We start from the raw sequence: 20,632 nt of genomic DNA on the forward strand, positions 1-20,632 counted from the left end.
GAAATCTGCAAAATTAAGTCCACAAATCCAAAAAGTCCAACAAAAGTGGAAATTCATTTTTTTTTAAACTGAGACAACCAAGTACAACCTGGCATACCACAAACACCCGTTTAGAAACCTGGTTTTATAGCCAAGTGTAGCAAGATGGAGCTAGTTGAAAAAGCTTGTTTACCTTAAGAGCGGGTCCCATTATTTCTTGGGCTCCTGTTGGGCAACCGTATTCGTCAATGAGAGTGATTTCACTTGAATCTGTCCCATCCAGGGCAACCAGTTCACGAATGAATGGTTCGTAAGGACTATTATTCTTTTTCAAAAATTTCGAATCGTAGAGCAAGAGGATCTCCAACCTGAAATAACATTTGATATAATAATTAAATATATATATATATATATATATATATATATATATATATATATATATATATATATATATATATATATATATATATATATATATATATATATATATATATATATATATATATATATATATATATATATATATATATATATATATATATATATATATATATATATATATATATATATATATTTATATATATATATATATATATATATATATATATATATATATATATATATATATATATATATATATATTTATATTTATATATATATATATATATATATATATATATATATATATATATATATATATATATATATATATATGTATATATATATAGATAATATATAACATAATATATATTACATATATAATAATTTAATATATAATATATACAATTTATATACGTAATATAATAATTTAATATAGTTTAATATAAATCAAAGAAAAAATGAGAAAATTTTTCGAATAACTCACTAATGAGATAGCAAAGAAATAGATACACCTTTACGATCAAAATTTCATCTTGAATCCAAATATAGCATTCATTTGTTTAGGAAATGAGCTTTGACCCCCCCCCCCCTAATGTGCAAATATGTACCCTGATTTGAGGAGGCAACTTTAATATCTACTGTAAATAGCCTACGGCAATCTTTTAAAGAGGTAATTTAGATATAAAAAAATATGTAAACAGGAATTTGGCTATAAATAGAGACACCGGAGATATTTCATTAAGCCCAATTTATAACAATTTAACGCAAAAACACTCAATCAATATTTTTGCCCAGTCTAATTTAAGGCGAGGAACCTATTTGCATATCTAATTAAAACAGAAATTACAGACAACCTAAAATCCTCGTTCATTGATTCCTGATTCCTTTTTTTTTTTTTTTTTTTTAGCAGTGAGGACGACTTGGCGGAGGTCCTTGTCAGAATATTTTCTTGTTGTTCGTCTTCATATTTTGCCACTGGCAGACAAAATCCTCGATTTCTCACTATTTTAGTTTTGCACGACATTCTCTCTTAGTTTCACCGGATATTCTTCAAGGACTATCACTATTGCTACTAACGTTCTCACCGCACCACAAAGCAACCCGAGGACAACACAGCAGAAAACAGTCTTGGCTATAAGGGTTACCAGCCTTACTTCTCCTTTTTTTTAGCAGTTACAAAGGAGTGTGCGAAAATAATTGAATTAAAAAATGGAAATGAACTGAGCAGGTGATGTAAAGACAATTTTTTTTCATTTAGATGAATTTAAGACATTTGGAAGAATTTTGGGCGGAAGGATATTTATGGTAAACAGAGGGGTTTTGGGTGAAAGAAAAGATTTTTGTTTAGCTTATTGCAATTTTGATTCGACTGTGGAAGAGGTGCCCACTGTCAGAAGGGTGCCCACGACATCGGTTGGATTTGACAAAGAAAACAACAATGCCAGAGAATTTAGGCAGATATTTATGGCCTGGTTTCAGTGACTAATTAAGATCAATAAAACCAAAAAACCTTGAGTGACGAAAACAGACATCTACAAATTATAAGACATACAATCTTTGATATTTTTCCTGGTCTTGTCTGGCCAGTTTGATCTCAAGAATTATTCTCGTGTCTCGGTTACAGAACAAACAAATATACTGGCTGTTTGTGCTGTTAAACATAAATTTTAGCCAAAAAAAGACCCTTTGCTATTAAAATCAAGCTTTTATTGTTTATATTGAAGCAAATGGGTTTAAAACTTCCCAGCTACTTATGCACCGAAAGTGGTTTTTCAAACTGTTGCTGAAAACAGCATAGTTTGGAAACAAGTGAGTTTCTGTGTAATAGAGTTTTTCCGCATTCATTGGCTTGTGTGAAATACGCTTTCCTCAGAAAAAAAAAACCATTCAGGAAACGGAAACAAGTAACGCCCCCAAACACGAATTTGACTGCAGAGCTTCCTTCTAAAATTTGTTCTTCAGCTCATTCATGTCTTAAAGTCATTGTTTATTATTATCATTCAAAAGTCTTTCTTTGTGAAAGAAAAATAAGAGCAAAGGTGAGCTTTATGGCGAAATTTGAGCATCAAATACAATGAGCGGGCTGGAAGACGCCACAGGATTGTTTCCTTTCTGGCGGTCGTTCCCTTATGAACCGTCAATGAATCTTAGTCACGCATCCAAACACATTGCTATATCACCATCCAGCAAATTTGACTTTTTACATTGCCTGCTCATTAGCTCGAATGACCCATTTGAATTTCATAGTTTATGTCCATTTTTTTAACCTATTTTTTTACAAAAGTATGTGATAAATCATTTTCAATTCTGGCCTACGGGGAATAGCAATATGTCGGCCATACACAATTAACCGAAAGAGACTTTAATGACGAAGAAAAAACACATATACACACACATGGTAGGAGACTACCCCAGTACAAAAGAACCACAAAAAAAAATTAATGCTGAGATCTTATGTTTAATATCAAACATTGCTCATTATGACGTGATATCAACTGCACAATTGAACATTTTAATTTGCTGTCCACTATTCTTAAATATTCCAACTGATATGTGTAGTAGTTGCGAATCTTTTCTATTTTTTTTAACTTCCAATCATCATATTTGGAATTGAACTTAGATAGCTACGTTTTCAGCAGGATAACCCTGGGGCATTTGTCCCCCCCAACGTTTCTTTGCGCCCCCTTAGAATTCTAAAAATACATTCTTTCTTAGCATGGGCGCCCATAAGCTGAATTCCAGGGGGGGCAAACCTTGTCTAATTGGCACTTTTAATGGTATATAATAGAAATCTGAGAACAAAATATAAAAATAAGGCAACATCACTCAGCCAGAGGGGGCCCTCCCCCTGTTCACCCCTTAGGGGCGCCCATGTTTCTTAGTGTTTCCATTGAATAACACCCTTTTTTGTTACTCTCAAGGAAAAAATTTGCCTCCCCTAGATTTTCATGTATTTCAGCCATAAATAACAATGAAGACTGCATTGTCTTTCCATCATACCAACAACAGCCGGTAAAACAATGAGCAATTAGTCTAATAAAGTGAAATTGTTTTAATCCTTAAGGAATATTTCGGGTCTATATCCAAGGGCTGTCCTCAGCCAAGCAAATATAAAAATATAAAATAAGACTTACAGCAAAATGCGCGATTATTAAAGCTAAAAAATACAACTTGCAACAGTACTAGAATCATTACTTGAGTACTAGAATCATTCAATCATTACTCTAGGAAGTTCAACTCAGTCCTGGCTTCTAATTTTTTTTTTTTTTTTTTTTTTTTTTTTTTTTTTTTTTTTTTTTTTTTTTTGTATATTCAGTCAATCCTCGCTTTTGTTCCTACAAAATACTTCTTTTTTTTCTTTTCCTTCAGAATTTTTCCCCCTGAAGTACTAAGTATTTCAAAATGTAAACAATTTTTTCCCCTGGCTCTATCTTTGGTTTATTAATGCTTAAAAACCGGCATTTTCTACGATTTTTCTATTGCTTCTAGCAATACGACAATCAATCAACCATTATGTTCAGTTGGGCTATTGAAAAAATATAGACTAGTGGGAATATGTGAAAATTAAGTAATAAAAGTCACATTTTTAAATCAAAAGAAAGTAAGGATTCTATAAATAATTTCTTGGAACACATTTCCTTTCCATTTACGTAACTCAACAAATAAAAATATAGAAAAAACGGGTATAGCATTTTAAAACAAAACAGCGAACAAAACAAAAAAAAGAAACAAACTAAAAATAATAAAGAAATCCGTTTACGAAATTCAAAAGTAATAAAATAAGATTGGTCTTTTGCCACCCGTAGGCTGTACGTAAATAAGTACGTATTATTTGAATATTTACGTAAATAATTTATTTACGTATAGCCTACGGGTGGCAAAATCTATTTTATTATTTTTGAATTAAGCAAAAATTAAAGCATTCTATTGATATTTCAATAGTCACCTGAAGGAATAAGTATAACAGAATAGCGTAGCCTACTTGGTCTTAAAAAAAAATGTTTTCCTTGGTAAGGCAATTAACTAATAATCTGAAGCTTTAATTATGAATAATTCTAATTATATTCATATTAATGCAGAGCTTAGATTTATGGGAGCGTTTGTCTCTTGCTACAGCAATCAGGAAAGTTACACTTGTAGAGCTACATGGTGATGAATTTTTTCGCTCATTTTCTGCTGCTTTTCACACATTCCTTATTTTCAAACTCGACGCCCGCTAAGTGTACTACTGAAGTCTTTTTCATTGCAAAATTAAGTTTTTGGGTTATCCTAGTTTTTAAGACAGGTATGGTTATGTAAGTTTCCACCAATTTAAAGAATCCAATTTCCTTTTTAGTGTCCTTGGTACTTTAATTACTATGAAAGGTTATTTTTCATTTATATTTTTGTTGTTGTTTATTGTATTTTGTTTTTTTAAATATTTGTTGTTGTTTTTCTATTTTCTATTCACTGGCCGATATTCTTCACGCTGTTGTTTTGCCCTTTTTGTTTTTTCTATTTTTTCTTGTTTTTGTTTTTTTTTGTTTTTTTTACATTCATAGCCTGTGGAAGCTGAATTTAAAGTGCTTTGATTTTGGATTAGTTTAGTCTAAACTGAGTTTGTGACTTTTAATGATTAGCATTTAGTCATTTTAGACTTTTCCTGGAACTGTCAATGAACAACAATGAGTAAAAAGAGGTATGCAATGTCCAATGGTTATAATCGATTGGGGTGGGAGCCAAAGGGCCCTGACCTGACACCCCTAAACCTACAGATTGAAATTCCTTTGATAGCTGTGATTCTCAACAAAGTGTTACATGCATAACATTTGTGAAAGATTTACTTAATTTATTCTTTTTTAGGATTTTTATATTGCGATATTAGCCTCATATTTGTAATCAACAAGCTCATAATCCTTAAATATTACATCTGATGAAGTAATTTGGTTGGCAGAGTTAAGGAAGCAAATAAAAAGGGTATGGCTACAAGGGCCTCATTTTAGGCCCTTCAAACATGCAGTTCAAGTCCTTTTGTGATTCATATTTCATCAAAGTGTAACACGTCCACGTTTTTCAATAGAGAGGTATCTGCGCTGCTTCTGTTATGTGCGGGCTATTTCCTTTTGATTTGGTACACTTACTCCGGGCACAGTTTATAGAATTAGCAGTAAGTTTACCGCAGATGATTTCTGGCTCTTCATTCTCGGTGCGAACAAAAAGCTCCTCCCACTTATTTGTACAGTTATGGATCAGTGTGTTTGCGTCAATCAATGAGAAATGGTTAGAAAGTGAATTATTCGAAATTGCGAAAGCAGAAAAAAACTTGGTGAGCCGGCCAAGTGGTTTGCAAGTGTCCCATCTCACAGGTATGACTTAATTTATATACAAATTATGACAATCTATATACAGTGGACTCAACTGCTTGGCATTTTTAGTATTTTATAAACCCGGGGGGTGGGGGGGGAGGAAAGGGGGGAACATAAGGATTTTTTTTCTTCTAATAACTGTTAGACTAGGTGTGCTGGTTTCAGGGGCGGCTCCAAGATTTTTTAGGGGGGGGGGGAAATAGGTTGATCCGATAAACTTACGTTAGGAGCAAGTTTAATTGATGCAAAATTGCTTTAATCAGGTAAATTACACTACTTTCCGGGGGTAACCCTCGCCCCCTCCCCCTCTGGATCTGCAACTGGATAGTTTACCATTTTTTTTCACGTCGTGATATTTATTTTCTGAGATTGTAGTTCCTGTGATATTTGACTAATCTAGTTCCCTGTTTTGGCGGAGAGCCTAGATAAGACTAGTTTCGCTTTCAATCAATGTTTTTGTATGAAATGGGCAGACCTTTTCTGAACTTTAAACAATAAAAACCTCTGTTTGAAAATCTTTGCACTTTGTGAATTTAGGATATTTTGAGGATATTTTGGGGAAAATACCCTCAAAATATCCGGGTTTTCTCAAGATATTTTGAGAAAACCCGATTCTACTACTCATATAAGGAAGTATGCCAATGTATGCAACGGCCATTTTGGCCCGCCATTTATATATATATATATATATAAATATATATATATATATATATATATATATATATATATATATATATATATATATATATATATATATATATATATATATATATATATATATATATATATATCTATATATATATATATATATATATATATATATATATATATATATATATATATATATATATATATATATATATATATATATATATATATATATATATATATATATATATATACATATATATGTATATTTATATCGGCGCGTACAAACAGCTCATCTCATTTGATCTGCCATCAGCGGTCCAATTACCCTGGAACACGTATTTTGGCAGAAACTTTCTCAAAATGCCTTTGAAACCAACTTGAAACTTCGAAATCTATTTTTAATTCCTAAAAACATCTAATAATAACATTGCACTACTAATTACCGATTTTCATGTATGTATTGGAATAAATTAATTTAAAATTAGTTTCTTCAAAATTAGTGTTCCAACGTTGAAGCCAAGTTTCGCGTTCAAGAGAAATCTGGCTTGTCTACCCGTGAAAAGATCTAATGTCGCTTATGTTTATAGGTTCTCTGGAGCACTTGCACCTCGGTCCGGGTTTTTATAATGGGTGAGATAGGGAAAGATAATACTGCTAATTCTATAAACTGTGACTCCGGGACACTTACTAATCTCATCACCGCAGAGGAACCGTTTTGGGCATTTCGACCGTTTTGATTAAAATGCCAATCTTCACATTTTAATCAGATGCCATGAGTGGCTGGAAGGGAAGGCGTCAGGGGCGTTTAAGGGGTGTCAGATGGTCTCCTGATCGGTTTTGGTCCTTAAAATGGGCACTAAAACTGTTGATATATGACCAAACCACCCCTCCCACAGGTTTTTACGATCACCCGCTCTATAGGAATGTTGCTTGGTGATGCTCAGATTTGCTGCACTCTGAGACCAGTTTATCTCGGCGGTAATGTGCTGCTTATACAGTTTATTCATTTTTCAAATAATACGAATCATCTTCTTTTTTTGTTCTTATAGTACGATTATTTTTCGACTGTCTAAAGTTAATCTTCAATCTAAAAAATGAAGATAACGAAACAAAAAGTGTAATACAACGTAAAACGTTAGGAACGTTTAGGGAAATTATTATACGGTCCATAGAATAGATAGATAGATAGATAGATCGTGTATTTCAAAAAGCCCAAGAGCCATATACACACAAAAAATATGAAAATAGAAAAATTACAACATAGCAAATTAAAAACACACATTAAAATGAATAAATAGCGAAAAATACCTTCTGGTAAAAAAAAAAAAAAAAAAAAAAAAAAAAACTTTAATTCCATATAATTAATAATAATTAATTTTAAAAACATTTCCTTCTTTTTAATCCCTTCTCTATGTACGCACCAATACGAAATATTGTGGTTGGATTACTACTTTGTAATATATTTGGAAGCAGCAAAACAATCCCATGTAAGTAATTTTCCCTTAAATCAGAGAGCACCGGGCACTTTCGGAGAAAATGGTTCAAATCTTCGTCCTCATCCCTACAAAGAGGACACACATACCGACCATCAGGATGTACTATCCCTCTGTCGAACACCATTTGTCTACTCTGGATTGGAAGGCAATTCGCCCTAAGCTGAATCCATCGACAAAATCATAGCCGGTAAATATAATTTAAAATAAATTTCCTCTCCAAAACTAGGTTTAACCTGATTATAATGATTCAATGTAGCAGAATTTAAAACCAGCCCTTGCCAATACTGAATTTCTTGACCCTCTAAGATAAATCGTACCTGGCTTACTAAATTTGTTGGTAGATCAGGGGAACCAAGACCGTCATTCCATAAGTAAGCCATTCGCACACTTTCTAGTAATGACCTAATTTGGGATGGCCACGACCTTTTCGAATCATAGCTCAACATCTGATAATAAGCAGCACTTACTAGTCTGTCTTCATTGCACCTAATGATCTTCAACCAAAATCTAAGCATCAAAATAGACCTACGTAGTTTTAACGAAAACAGGCCCATATCAGCTTTCAGAACCTGTGAATGAGTTGTCTGATGTAATCCAAATAGTCTTTTATAATACTGGAGCTGGAGGGACTCCAACTTCTGTGCCGCTTCTCCGCCCCAAATCTCCGCTCCATACTCTAATACTGGTAAAATTTTTGTATTAAATATTCTTTTGTGCATTTTTAGGTTTTTAATTCCCATTATCGTCGGATTTCTAAAAATTGCAGACGTGGCCACTTTACCTCTATTAATTAATTCATCAACATGACTCTTTAAACTTCCATTTTCCGATAAAACAAATCCTAAATATTTTATTCTTTTACTTACTTTAAGTTCCTCATTATTAAATTTAAATTTATAATTATCATCGCCACTTGTTTTCCTTTTTTTAAAAATAACAACTTCACTCTTTTCAACATTCAGCCTTAGTTTTTTCATCTGCAAATAATCATCTATAAGACTCAAAAGCGTCTGCAGATCTTGCAGTGTGCTAGCTACCAAAGCAATATCATCTGCAAATAATAGTAGTGATAGTTTATGGGTCGCTAGACTAACATTCGGAGCCCATCTATTCTCTAGATAATCAACAACATCATTTATAAAAATGTTAAACAAATTAGGAGAAAGAGTGCTGCCTTGTTTTACTCCCAGCTTAATATTAAAAAACCTAGAAAACCTGTTCCCAACTAACATGATTCCACTCACACAAATATACATACTCACTATCAACCTCACAAACAAATGAGGGAGGCCAATTCTAACCAGGGCATCCTTTAATAGCTCTCTGTCGACACTGTCGAACGCCTTGTGGAGGTCCAGAAATCCCACATAAAGACAAGTTTTTCCTTTTCCGTATTTATCAGTGAATACCTTTAAAATAAATATTGTATCTACCGTCCCGTACCCTGTTCTGAAACCTCCTTGTTGTTCATGTATTATATTATTTTTATATAACCATTTAGAAAGCCTTGTATCTAGTATTTTCTCCATTATCTTACTTAAAGCAGGGACTAGCGCTATTAAACGATAATTTATGTGCAACTTAGGGTTACTTCTCTTAAAAAGCGGCATAAGCAATGATCTCTTCCACTCATTTGGCCATTGTGCTGAATTTAACACTTTATTACAAAGAAAAACAATTATCTACATAAAAATTTAAAGAAAATTCTTAAATAACTTTATTGGTACACCATCAACACCCGCAGCCGAACCTCCTTTTAAATTCTTGAATGCAAACTTGACCTCATCTTTACTACTTCCCCTACTAAATCATAATCATGTTCCTTCATGGGATAAACAACCATCTCTGTGGTATGTGTTACCTCTTGTAATTCTGCGCAATCACCTTCCATGCTTTCTAGGTAATCAGGCCATGAGTTGGCGTCTGGAGCCACCTGTGTTTTTCCTTTTTCATTTCCAATTTCATTCCTTATATAACCCCAAAATTTCTTAAAATCTTTATTTCTAAAATAATTTGCAATATCCAGTTTCTTCTTAATCTCAAACTCTTTTTTTTCCTTTTAATTAACCTTTTGTAATCTCTTCTTTTATCTTTATATTCGGCTAATCTTAAACTTTGCTCTTCAGGTTTATCACATTATTTTAAAAGATTCAATAAATATCTGACCTTTTCTTTCATTAACTTACACTCCAAATCAAAATATCGCTCGTTTTTATTTTCATTTTTATTCAGATTACACGATGCTGAACAACTGCAAATTATTTCATTTAACTCCATAATTATACCATGTATATCTTTTCCATCTTCTTCTAACGCTTTCAACTTATTTGTTATATGCAACTTCATAAGCTCCCTTTTAAATTTTTCAAAATCATTATCAATTAAATCATATCTAATTCTTTTTCCTAAGCCCTCTAATCTAAGCTCCCCATTAGATAAATTTTTAACTCGAGGAACAACATCCTGAAGCTTCCCAGTGTTCAGCTCAAGCTTAATAGCTCTATGATCGGATCCAACTAAATCTAGTACATCAATATCAATTGATTCAGGTACAAATGTTGTATTAATCAGCACATAATCTAAAACATTTGGAGTTGGGCCCAAAAGGCAAGTGAACTCGCCCAAACCCTTATCATTTCCAAACCTTCCATTCTCAATGATCAGACCATGTTCCCGCAAAGCGCCAGGAGCTTTCTTCCCCAAACATTTATTTTTCTTTTTTCATCCTTATTACTTCGCGGTAGTCTACAACAAATTGGGACCAAATCCCCTAAATCTGGAACCTCAACGCCGGTATAAGCATTGAAATCCCCCATCAAAACGCACTCAAAATCACTATAACTTTCATGTATTAGCGACAATTCATCATCTAAAATTTCCCAAGTATTTTCTCGATTATAAGAACTATTTTGTGGAGGGATATACACAACGCCCAAAATTAATCTCTTCCCACATTTAAAACGAATACGCAGCCAAAGTAAATTTTCAGAATATACTACCTATGATATCCATGAAGCAACACAAATTTGAATCCCCTTCCCCCGAAAAAAAGGGAAAGTTTTTACAAATGTGTAGTTTTAACTGTGCAGTACCTACTAAAAACATACTCAAAGCCCCCCCCCCCCTCCAAATGGAATCCCTGCTATGAGCTAATCCAAATCCTAGCCAATCTCTGCAGAAAAAAAGGTATTAATAAAAAGAAAATCAACATAAATGGAAACTCCTTAGAAGGTTGTAAAAGGAGAAGCAGAAAAAGTACCTGTGCAGAAGCAACTTGTTCTCCGTTTCTGCCAGTGATTCGAAGTCTTACTGTAGGTGCAGGCACTACAGCTGTTTCTTCTTTCAGTGCAGGTATTCTTCCACTAATGGCTAGTTCTAAGTTGCTTGATACTGTGTAATTCTTTAGAGTGTAAGAGCATCGCAAAGAAAGGCCAACATCTTGGGTAGTTACGATTTGGTCATGATTCTTAAAATAACAAGATAAAGCTGAGCTGGGTAAAAACTAATTTACTTAAGTAAATTAACTTTAATTTTTTTCATTATTCTTTGGTGGGTTTTGGATTAGACATTGCCTAAATCCTGTAAATAATACGTGAAATGAGATCAAAGCACTGCACAAGAGAAAAAAAAATTCCGTCTTTCAAATCACATTCTGGTCTTTAGGAGGTTTAAGAGCGTGGTAGCCCGACACTTGTTTGTGGTAAAATTTGCTATTTCGAAGTTTGGGACGATTACTGATTTTAATTTCTGCTCGTTTGAGATTGGGTAGTTACAATTTGGTTATGATTATTAAAAGAACAAGATAAAGCTGAGTGAAACGAATTTATTTAGGTAAACTGGCATTAATTTTTTTTTATTAATATTTCGTGGGTAATTTAATTGGGTAAACTGGCTTTAATTTTTTATTATTACTTCGCGGGCTTTGGTTATTTATCTTGTAAATAACAGGTGAAATGAGATCAAAGCACTGCAAAGCACTTTAAGAGCGTGGTAGCCCGACACTTGTTTGTGGTAAAACTTGCTATTTCGAAGTTTGAGACGATTACTGATTTTAATTTCTGCTAGTTTTAGATTGCCTTTTATTCATTTTTAGTAATTTCTATTCGTTTTATATGACTTATTGGATGGATTTATTTTTGCTCGCTGTAGGTTTTAATACGGATAATGAAACTTTTTCAATTTAGTCAAAGACAAATCTAACAGCAAAAGCAGCTTCAGAATATTTTCATTATGACAAGTACTAAGTTACCGCATCCAATTTGCACATTTTAAAGAACTTTCTAAAGTGAGGTGGTGGTGGTCAAATTTAGAAAAAGTGTATTTTCTCAGCTATTTTTCGATTTGTCATTTGGCAGAGAAAGTCTTACAACAACTCAGTTGGGATTCCTCATTACTACACATGGGCGCCATTAAGGGGAGGCAGGGGAACGCACGCCCCCCCCCCCTGGCTGAATGATGTTGCCTTATTTTTATATTTTTGTTCTGAGATTTCTATTATATAGCATTAAAAGTGCCAATTAGACGAGGTTTGCCCCCCCTCCTGGAACTCAGCTTATGGGCACCCATGTTACTATACCCCCTATACCTTGGAGTGCTTATACATTCTGATAACAAGAATGTTTTGAAGATATAAGACTTTTTCTTTTACCTATATGTTTTAGAGTTAGGGGGCATTCAAGCTTGCAGGAAAAAAGAAAAAGGCCATAAAAAAAGTTTATAGTTCCTGCTGTAGGCAATATTCGTGAATTGCATCAATGAGCAATTTTAGATGCCGTTTTCTTCACAATGAACTGGCGCTACCCTGCAGGTTCCACCGCTGCTGCTACTGCTTAGTTATAATCGTCAGCAATCATTTCCAGGGCTGTTGTTGTGTGGAAAAATTGCCAGAAAAAATAGCGGGTTGAATTTTTTTCAACCCAATTAATTGCTTAACAAAGCAACCAGATTTGCCTAACTTAGCAACTAATTACAATGACAGATATTGTTTACGTGTGAACATCTGCGTGAGCCAAGAGTAAATCCTTAAATGATGAAATAGCATTTTTTTTTTTTTTTTTAGAGGTCTATTGATGATGTCTATTTACCGAAATAAACATGCAAAGCTGTGACAATAAGCCAACTTACAGGGACTGCCAGATGTGTAAGTATATCACCATGTCATGATGTATATATAGATTATATTTCACAAGTTTCGCGGTACTACTGTATAATCTTGTGCAAGTTTTGGAAGCGACAAGATGACTGTCAAATTTTGCAGCCATTTCAACTTAGTAAACCATTTTTTTTTTGTCTTTTCATTCTGGTTTGGCTTTCCATTAATATCCGCGGCAAGTAGAAAGCTGCCAGAACAATACTTGCGAGCTTGCGAACATTACTTAGACTTGGAAATTCAATCCATGTTGCGAATGACGTGGAAAGTGTTACTAGCTAGTGGTTATTAGTGACGAATTATTACCCCGCGGCTTAAAAACAACTATGATATTTAAAATGACTAATTTATTGGAAACCTCAGTCAATATGTTTGGTAATTTTCACTACATAGTCTTATAAACCATCTTCGCTTTCCATTGGATATTCACGATCGTCAATTTCGTCCGTTGAGACACAGCTTGTAACGCTAATCCCCTTTACATTTAACAATGGTTTACATGTACACAACGCAATGTTTGTTCAAATTGGCGACACCGGTTTTAGATCATTTTTAATTTTATTTCTATTGTAGATGTTACCTACACTCTAATTTCTTATTGTGGATGTGTGTTCCTAGTATAAAAATAAGAGCTGAGAAAACTAGGGTCTTCTATTCAAAATGTTCGACAATGTTCATAGTTTGGACATAGAGTGTGAGGGAGAAGGGGGCAAACCGGGGACCTAGGTTCTTTGCAAGGTCCAAAATATCAGGTTTTGGTTGATTTCAAAACCTTCGTATTTTAAAAATGTCTAAATATTCAGTTGGAAGAGCGACTAAAATTATTTTAGTAGGTTGTAATATTGTATATTCATCACCAATGACTTTTTTAAGTGACCTTGAACATAGGTCAGAGGGACAAAGGGGAAATTTGAAAAGAAACTTCGGTTCCAGGAGGCCAAAACCATCTGAAAATAAAATTAGGGAAATGTTGTTTTTTTTCAGTTATGTTTGGTCAGGGCTTGGTAATTTTTTATTGCCTTTTCAGATGGCTGTATTATTTATGACATTTTTGGCTTTCTTCCCCCCCCCCCCAGCCCTTTTTATTCCGGAGCGTGTAGTTTGACTAAAAATACTTGTTTCCCATTTCATCCCATTTGTGGACCAACTTATACAATCACTCGAATCTCGATTCATAAAGCACAAAGTTATTCTGAAATGCCTCAGCGGAATCCTGCCATCTTTTGTCGTAAAACAGCCTATTGGCAATGTTAAAGAACTGATAAAGTTATATGCCTCAGATCTGACAAGCTCGGAGTCTGCTATGAAGAGCTTCAACTATGGCGTGCTAAGTGGCTAAAAGTAGCTCCCTGTCTTTTTCAAAGACGGCAGTGCAGAGCCTGGCTGAGTGTGAGCGAGGAATATTTCCCAACGTCCATATGTTACTCCGTATTTTCTGTGTAATTCTCACTTCTATAGCCTGTGTTGAGATGTCATTTTCTTCAAAGAAAAGGCTAAAAACCTATCTCCGCAGCCAAATAGATGAAGGCCGACTAAATGGTTTGGCACTTTTGAATGTCCATCGAGATGTTTCTGTATCAGTGGATGAGATTCTGGAAAAGCTTCCTCTTGGCTCTGCTCTTAGGTTCCAATTTGCAATATAGGGTGAGTCTCTGTTTCTTGATATGTGTGCTTTTGGTGTTTGTAGATGTTATGTAATGTAATGTGCCTTTTATCTTTTGTTTGAAAGGATTTGCCCCCCTCCCCCCGAAACAAATTCCTACGTACGTGCCGGGACAGGAGCACTTTTCTGTTCGTGGTGGGTACTGGTGAGATAAGAGAAGAATTTAATTGTGAATATTAATCCCAGTATTTGGTGTTAAATCAGATAGGTCATGTTTGAACCTTGTTTTATTTTTATTCAATTTATATTTCTTATTCTTCAAATCTATATTATTTACAAATATTTTCTTCTACTGGCGTTAGCCTCAAGGGTATATTTAAGCTATTGGTATATTAAGGTTTGTGTAAGACTGAACTGAACCGTGGGCTTCAATTGGAGGGGATATTTACCTACCCTAGATTTTTTCCCCTTCAGGATATTTTTCGTCCCCTCTCCAAACTTTGAGCATACAATTTTTTGGGAATTTTCAATAAAATGTCATTTTTGTATTTCCATTTAAAGTTGGAAAAAAGAAACATATTACCCTCTCCCCCCCCCGAGATTTCGAGAAATTGCAAGCATTAGTTAAATATGTTTCAACGCTAAGGACAACTTGTTATATACAGGACATGTATTTGTTTGACTGTTCTTCTTTTGACATGTCGTCAAAAGACTTGTCGTTTTTCAAGGTTTTCTTCTTTGGCCTTAAACAAGTAGATAGTAAAAGCAGTAGTAATCAGACTTACTTGGATCACAACTTCCGATACAAATTTCCCTGGCTCTTCCTGACTAACGGAACAGGAAGAATCTTGGTAGCCCAATTGGAGTTCAAATTCAAGAGACCTTGTTACATCATTAACACATGAATTCGGATTTAGTCGAGCATAAATCTTGCCATTAAAATTTCGACTTGCTTTAACTTTGACGATCATTTCACTGGCGCGACAATCAATTGTTACATTGAAACACGATGTTATTTCGTATGTCGAAGACGAAGGGACATCAAGGTATGGCTCCTGGAAATGAATAGATCCTTAAATATGTATCATTGGTAAATAAGTCAATCAAACATTAATGTAATTTACCTCAAAGCTGGACCAAAAACAAAGAAACGAGAACTAGCCAACAAAATAATCATGATTAAGTAGACTCTTCCGAAACAAAAAGTCAATAAGATGAATAAATAAGATAAATAAGTAAATCAAACATGAATGTACTTCAGTTAAAAGATGGACCAGAAAGTATGGGTAATTTATAAGAATAAGAACTTGCACTGTGTCGACAAAAAAAACGATCAACACCATCCACCGTTTTGCGACACTTAACATTTTTTTCAGTCTAATAACAAGAACAGTTAATCTAATCAGTGTAATTGATAAAATTGGGGTAGTGTTAAGTGTCTGATCTCAGTTCCTGACAAAAAAAAACGATTAAAAAGCTTGAAAAAATGTCGAGTACTGTCAAACTCTAGATGGTGCTGAAAGTTTTTTTTTGACGACACTAGCGCCAGTTTCCACACTTATAAGTTACCCATACTCTTCATGCTGAACCAAAAACAAAAAAAAACGAGAAGAAAAAAAAAGAAATATATTTAAAACCAGCAAACAAAGAACCATCCTTAAAACCCTTGCAAAGAGGCAAAACTTAATATTAGATTACTGATAGAAGCTCCTAGGAGCTTCTTTTCATGTTGTTACAGGCTGACCGCTTTACTGAAAACACAGAAAAAAAAACATATAATGATTTATATTTCAGACCTTGAAACTTGCTCGTTCTAACAAGATCGTATATTTAGGTCTTTGGATATTACCAAAAGTGCAGAATGTAGTCCATTCTAATCTATCTCTATTCGGACTATTAAATCGTATATGAAATACACCCAAGTTATTGTTTTCGCATAATTTTTGTTATTGGAAAGCTATGAGAAACAAAATTCGATACTTAATTCTGAAAATTTATAGAATTTAATTTTGTTTCATCAAATTAACACTGACATTTTTTATATGCACAAATACCATGGTCTTAACATTCAGTCATTTTTTCTTGGAGGGGGGGGGCAGTTATTAAAAAAAAACAAAAAGGCAAATTATATGGTAAAGGTGAGAACGTACATGAAAAACTGTGGAAATTTCGGCATCTAGGGAAAAGTGGTTGCTGACCAAATCTCCTAACTTATAGCAAAATTTCCAATAGATTTATAAGGAGGATCAGGGAGAATTTCCTTCCAAACCTGACTTCAATCTGAGAAATATTTATGGACCAAGGTTATTGTAAGGTGGGTGCTGCGGGGTGTTAGGTCGCTCGCGTCTTATTGTAAAACTATTTTGAGTATAATATAAAGCTTAACATTCACATACTTAGCTGAAAAGAAGAAGGAAGAGTAGGGGAATTCCCCCCAAAAAATATATTTGTCCGAAAAGCTCGTCTTAAAAAACGTAAAAAATGATTGCCCTAAAACTCTTCAAGGATATTTCAACCCCCATACCCCCCTCCCTTGATAAATATTTTAAGGGATGTACTTTTTCAGGGACGATCGAAGCATTGTTAAAGCAAAAATAATCCTGAATTAAAAAACAAAACTGGAGGTGGGGGATGGGGTGAGGTTGCAGCCCTTTCACCTTTGAGAGAGCACTGAATCAAATGCAGCAACAAACTGCAATTGCCCTTTGCAACTTTTGTCAATAGAAACAAAAACTGTAAAAACAAAGTTTGAGCTACAATATATGAATCAATAAAAATCGCTATTTATGTTGATTCTAAATATGCAAAAGACATTAATTTAAATCTGTTTATCAAAAGCTCTTAGTTTATGGAAATGTATCTAATTTTAGAACGATTGCAATGAAATATGTTATGAAATGAAATTTCTTGTTCTTCCAGAAAAGGTTGGTCACACATGCCTGTTGGGTTTTTCACAGGGGTAATCGTACCGAACCAGCAGCCCTAAATTATCGTTGGAGAGCTCACTCAAACGAAAATTTACAGATACCTAGTACCTTTTGAAGTAGCAAAAGAAACCAGAACACTTCAAAGTATGGATTCCTAAACATTTTGTCGTACAAAACAGCAATTTTTGGCCCATACTGGGCCGAAATACTATCGAGTAAAATTCTGAGAACTTTTTTGCCCTTCTTTTCCCTAGATTTTGAAAAATACATTCTTCTGGGTATTTCAACGAAAGAAAGCCTCTTTCAGTGAAAAAATTGCTTCCCCCTAGGTTTTGAAAAGTACACATTGTCTCCCCCTCTCCTATGTGTTCGTGAATCAACACCCATGCTACCCGTCTACAAACTGGTAATCTGTTGCCAACACATTATTGTTCTTTTTAATTGCCACAAAAGTCACAGAAGTTCGTAGAGCTTTAGATTTACTTCCAAATGAGCACATTTTATTGCCAATTGAGCACAATTATCAATTGTCAAATGAACACAATTGTCAATTGAAATATACCCAAAGTAGTGTAAGCTGTTAATGACAGGGCGAACACTGAAAAAAATGAACTATAACCCTCTAACTAAGGGGGCAAGTGCCTTAAATTCAACACCTAAAGCTTCTTAGACATGTCAAATATAACAATAAGCATTTGATCCTCAATTTATGAAATAATTGCCCTCGTGATAGAGCACACAAGTCCACATAAGAACTTTAAGAGCATGGCAAGAACCAAGAACCTAAAAAGAGAAGTGGTTGTATTTCCCTAGACTAAGGGGGCCATGGAACTAAAACTTCGCACATAAAGTTCGTTAGACCTGAGCAAATCTAAAAATTGAACGCTTTATTTTCCAGAGTTATTCATTTCCGAAACGATTAGTTTTTCCAGTGTCACATGTCATATTCAAAATGCTAATGGCTAAAGTTCATAGACCTTAAACAGTAGTTTCAACTCGTTTAAACAGTTCCTTAAACAGTAGTTTCAGTTTTTAGCCAATTATTTATGCAGGTTTACAAGTAGAATCCAAAAATATAGGGGCTACATCTTTCTATCTCAAAAGATCAAGGACCTGAAATTCAGTAGGTAAAAGTAACTAGAAATACCATATATAGTAGTCAAACTTCGATATTCCAACTCTTTCCATTTCATTTATAATTAGTGTTTGCCTCAGTAACTAAAAATTTGCAGTATTTGAAGTGATTTTGAATTATCCCTTGCACAAGTTCGACGACAGCCTCTTCGATGCAACATCCCTTGTCTTCGATGGCAAAAAAATAAAACAAAAAAGGGCGTTTATGTCCTCCTTTGGGTAAAATACTGCTTCGGATGATTTTTTTTTGCGTCCTAATGCTCGCAATTAAGAAGTTTTAAAATATAGAAAACTAAATTGTATCAGTTCTTATTCAGGATCAGTACAGAATGTTGCAACCAATTGCAATAAGCTATATCGAACGCAGGGATAGTAAATCTAGGATTTTCGCCCCTTCGTCAGTAATATGACGATTTTTTTCATGTCTAACTTTTTTTCAAAGTTTCATATATGAATAAGTAGTTCTCATTAGCATGTACAGAGAAAATTGTTAAGACATGGGCACCTGCAGGAGGGGGAAGTTGACGGGAGGGGGGGAACCAGAAAAATCGCCTACACGAGCTCGTATATCAAGCTGAAAATGTTGCACCGCTTGACTAAACATGACACATCTTTATGAAAAAATTTTATTCTCAGACCTCCCCTGGAAAAATTTCATGTGGGAATCGATGTGTTTGGTGAGCCCAGAGCGCAGGGCCTCTTCTTCCTAAAAATTAAAATCATAAAATTATGAGAAAAATTCAAATGAATTTAATGAAAAATATGTGCATTTTCAGTTTAATATAAATATGCTGATATTTATTCCTTAAAATCTTAATTAATTTTTGTTTTCTTAAATTTATAAGTGAAAACATTTAAAAGAATTTTGTTTCAGTAAAATACAAATTATATTCTGGCTTTTAGAAAGCATAGGGTTTGGAACCGTACTCAGATTAATTTCCGCTCGTTTTGAGTTTGATTTATTTTAATTTCTGTTTGTTTTTGGGTTTCATTTATTTATGATACTGATTTGTGGTAATTGTATGCTTGGTAGATTATTTTATTGTACTTTTGTTCATTTTTGGTTTAATGGAGTTCTTTACCTTTTTTTGAAAAACTTATTTTGTGGAAAAAGTTTTTTTAATTAATTTCTGTTCGTTTTATATTCACATAGTCTTTTTCAGGGAAAGAAACAGAGGCTCTTCTGAAGTCAAACAACCGTCCCTTCCCTAAAAACCTTTAATACCCCCTGGGCATAACTTACAACCCTTGCCCGTAATCTCCATGGTTTGTTTTAACCCCAAAAGCCTTGTTATACGATATTTAGACTAATTTGAATAGAATGGCGTTCCCAATATTTCTATTAGACTCATTTCACGACAATATGACATATGTGTAGGGGTGAGAGGGTAGCTGCCCTCTGATCATTTTGACTCTTAAAAAGAGCACTAGATCGTCTGATTGCTAATCCAATGAGTCCCCTTTGAAGTTTATATGACCAAACTTTCTAAAAAAAAAAACTGTATGTCCCCAGGGCACAACTTACAACCCTTACCCTGAGGGCTGGGGGGATCTTTTATCCTCAAGGACATATATTCCAGACCTTTATGATAGGATTAACAAAATGACTATATCAAAATTTTGATTGGAAGTGTTTGGGGAAATAATGGGCGTGGAGGGAGACATTTGCCCTCTGATCACTTTTGACTAATAAAAAAGACACTAGTCCTCTCAATTTACAATTGAATGAGCCCTTTTTGAAGCTTCTATGGCAAAACTTTCTAAAAAAACGTCATATGCTCCAAGGGCATAACTTACAACCTTAGCCCTGAGGGCTGTTGGGAGTTGTCAAACTCGAAAACATAATTTATGGGCCCTTCAACTATGTTCAACAAAATTAATATATCAAAGTGTTGATCGGAAGTGTTTGGGAAAATGATGGGTATGGGGGGGCATTCACCTTCCGATCGCTTTTGACTATAAATAAG

At 34.1% G+C, this 20,632-nt stretch overlaps 2 protein-coding genes across 2 annotated transcripts in view; both read right to left on the bottom strand.

Annotated features, from left to right (window-relative positions):
- Positions 1 to 298, bottom strand: part of LOC148944812 (uncharacterized) — a 9,206-nt gene extending 8,908 nt beyond the window's left edge. The window contains exon 1 of the mRNA XM_089100151.1: positions 173 to 298. Coding sequence (XP_088956277.1) covers positions 173 to 190 — 18 coding nt within the window. The 5' untranslated portion in view covers positions 191 to 298. The remainder of the gene's footprint in view (positions 1 to 172) is intronic.
- Positions 206 to 20,632, bottom strand: part of LOC148944813 (uncharacterized) — a 59,836-nt gene continuing 39,409 nt past the window's right edge. Inside the window, exons 5-7 of the mRNA XM_089100150.1 lie at positions 15,390 to 15,659; positions 11,112 to 11,318; positions 206 to 347 (exon numbers count right to left, since the gene is read on the bottom strand). Coding sequence (XP_088956276.1) covers positions 300 to 347; positions 11,112 to 11,318; positions 15,390 to 15,659 — 525 coding nt within the window. The 3' untranslated portion in view covers positions 206 to 299. The remainder of the gene's footprint in view (positions 348 to 11,111; positions 11,319 to 15,389; positions 15,660 to 20,632) is intronic.

The sequence above is a fragment of the Artemia sp. Qi Xiang Cuo genome, chromosome 14 (genome assembly GCF_049724085.1).
Source record: "Artemia sp. Qi Xiang Cuo chromosome 14, ASM4972408v1, whole genome shotgun sequence".
Classification (NCBI taxonomy): domain Eukaryota; kingdom Metazoa; phylum Arthropoda; class Branchiopoda; order Anostraca; family Artemiidae; genus Artemia; species Artemia sp. Qi Xiang Cuo.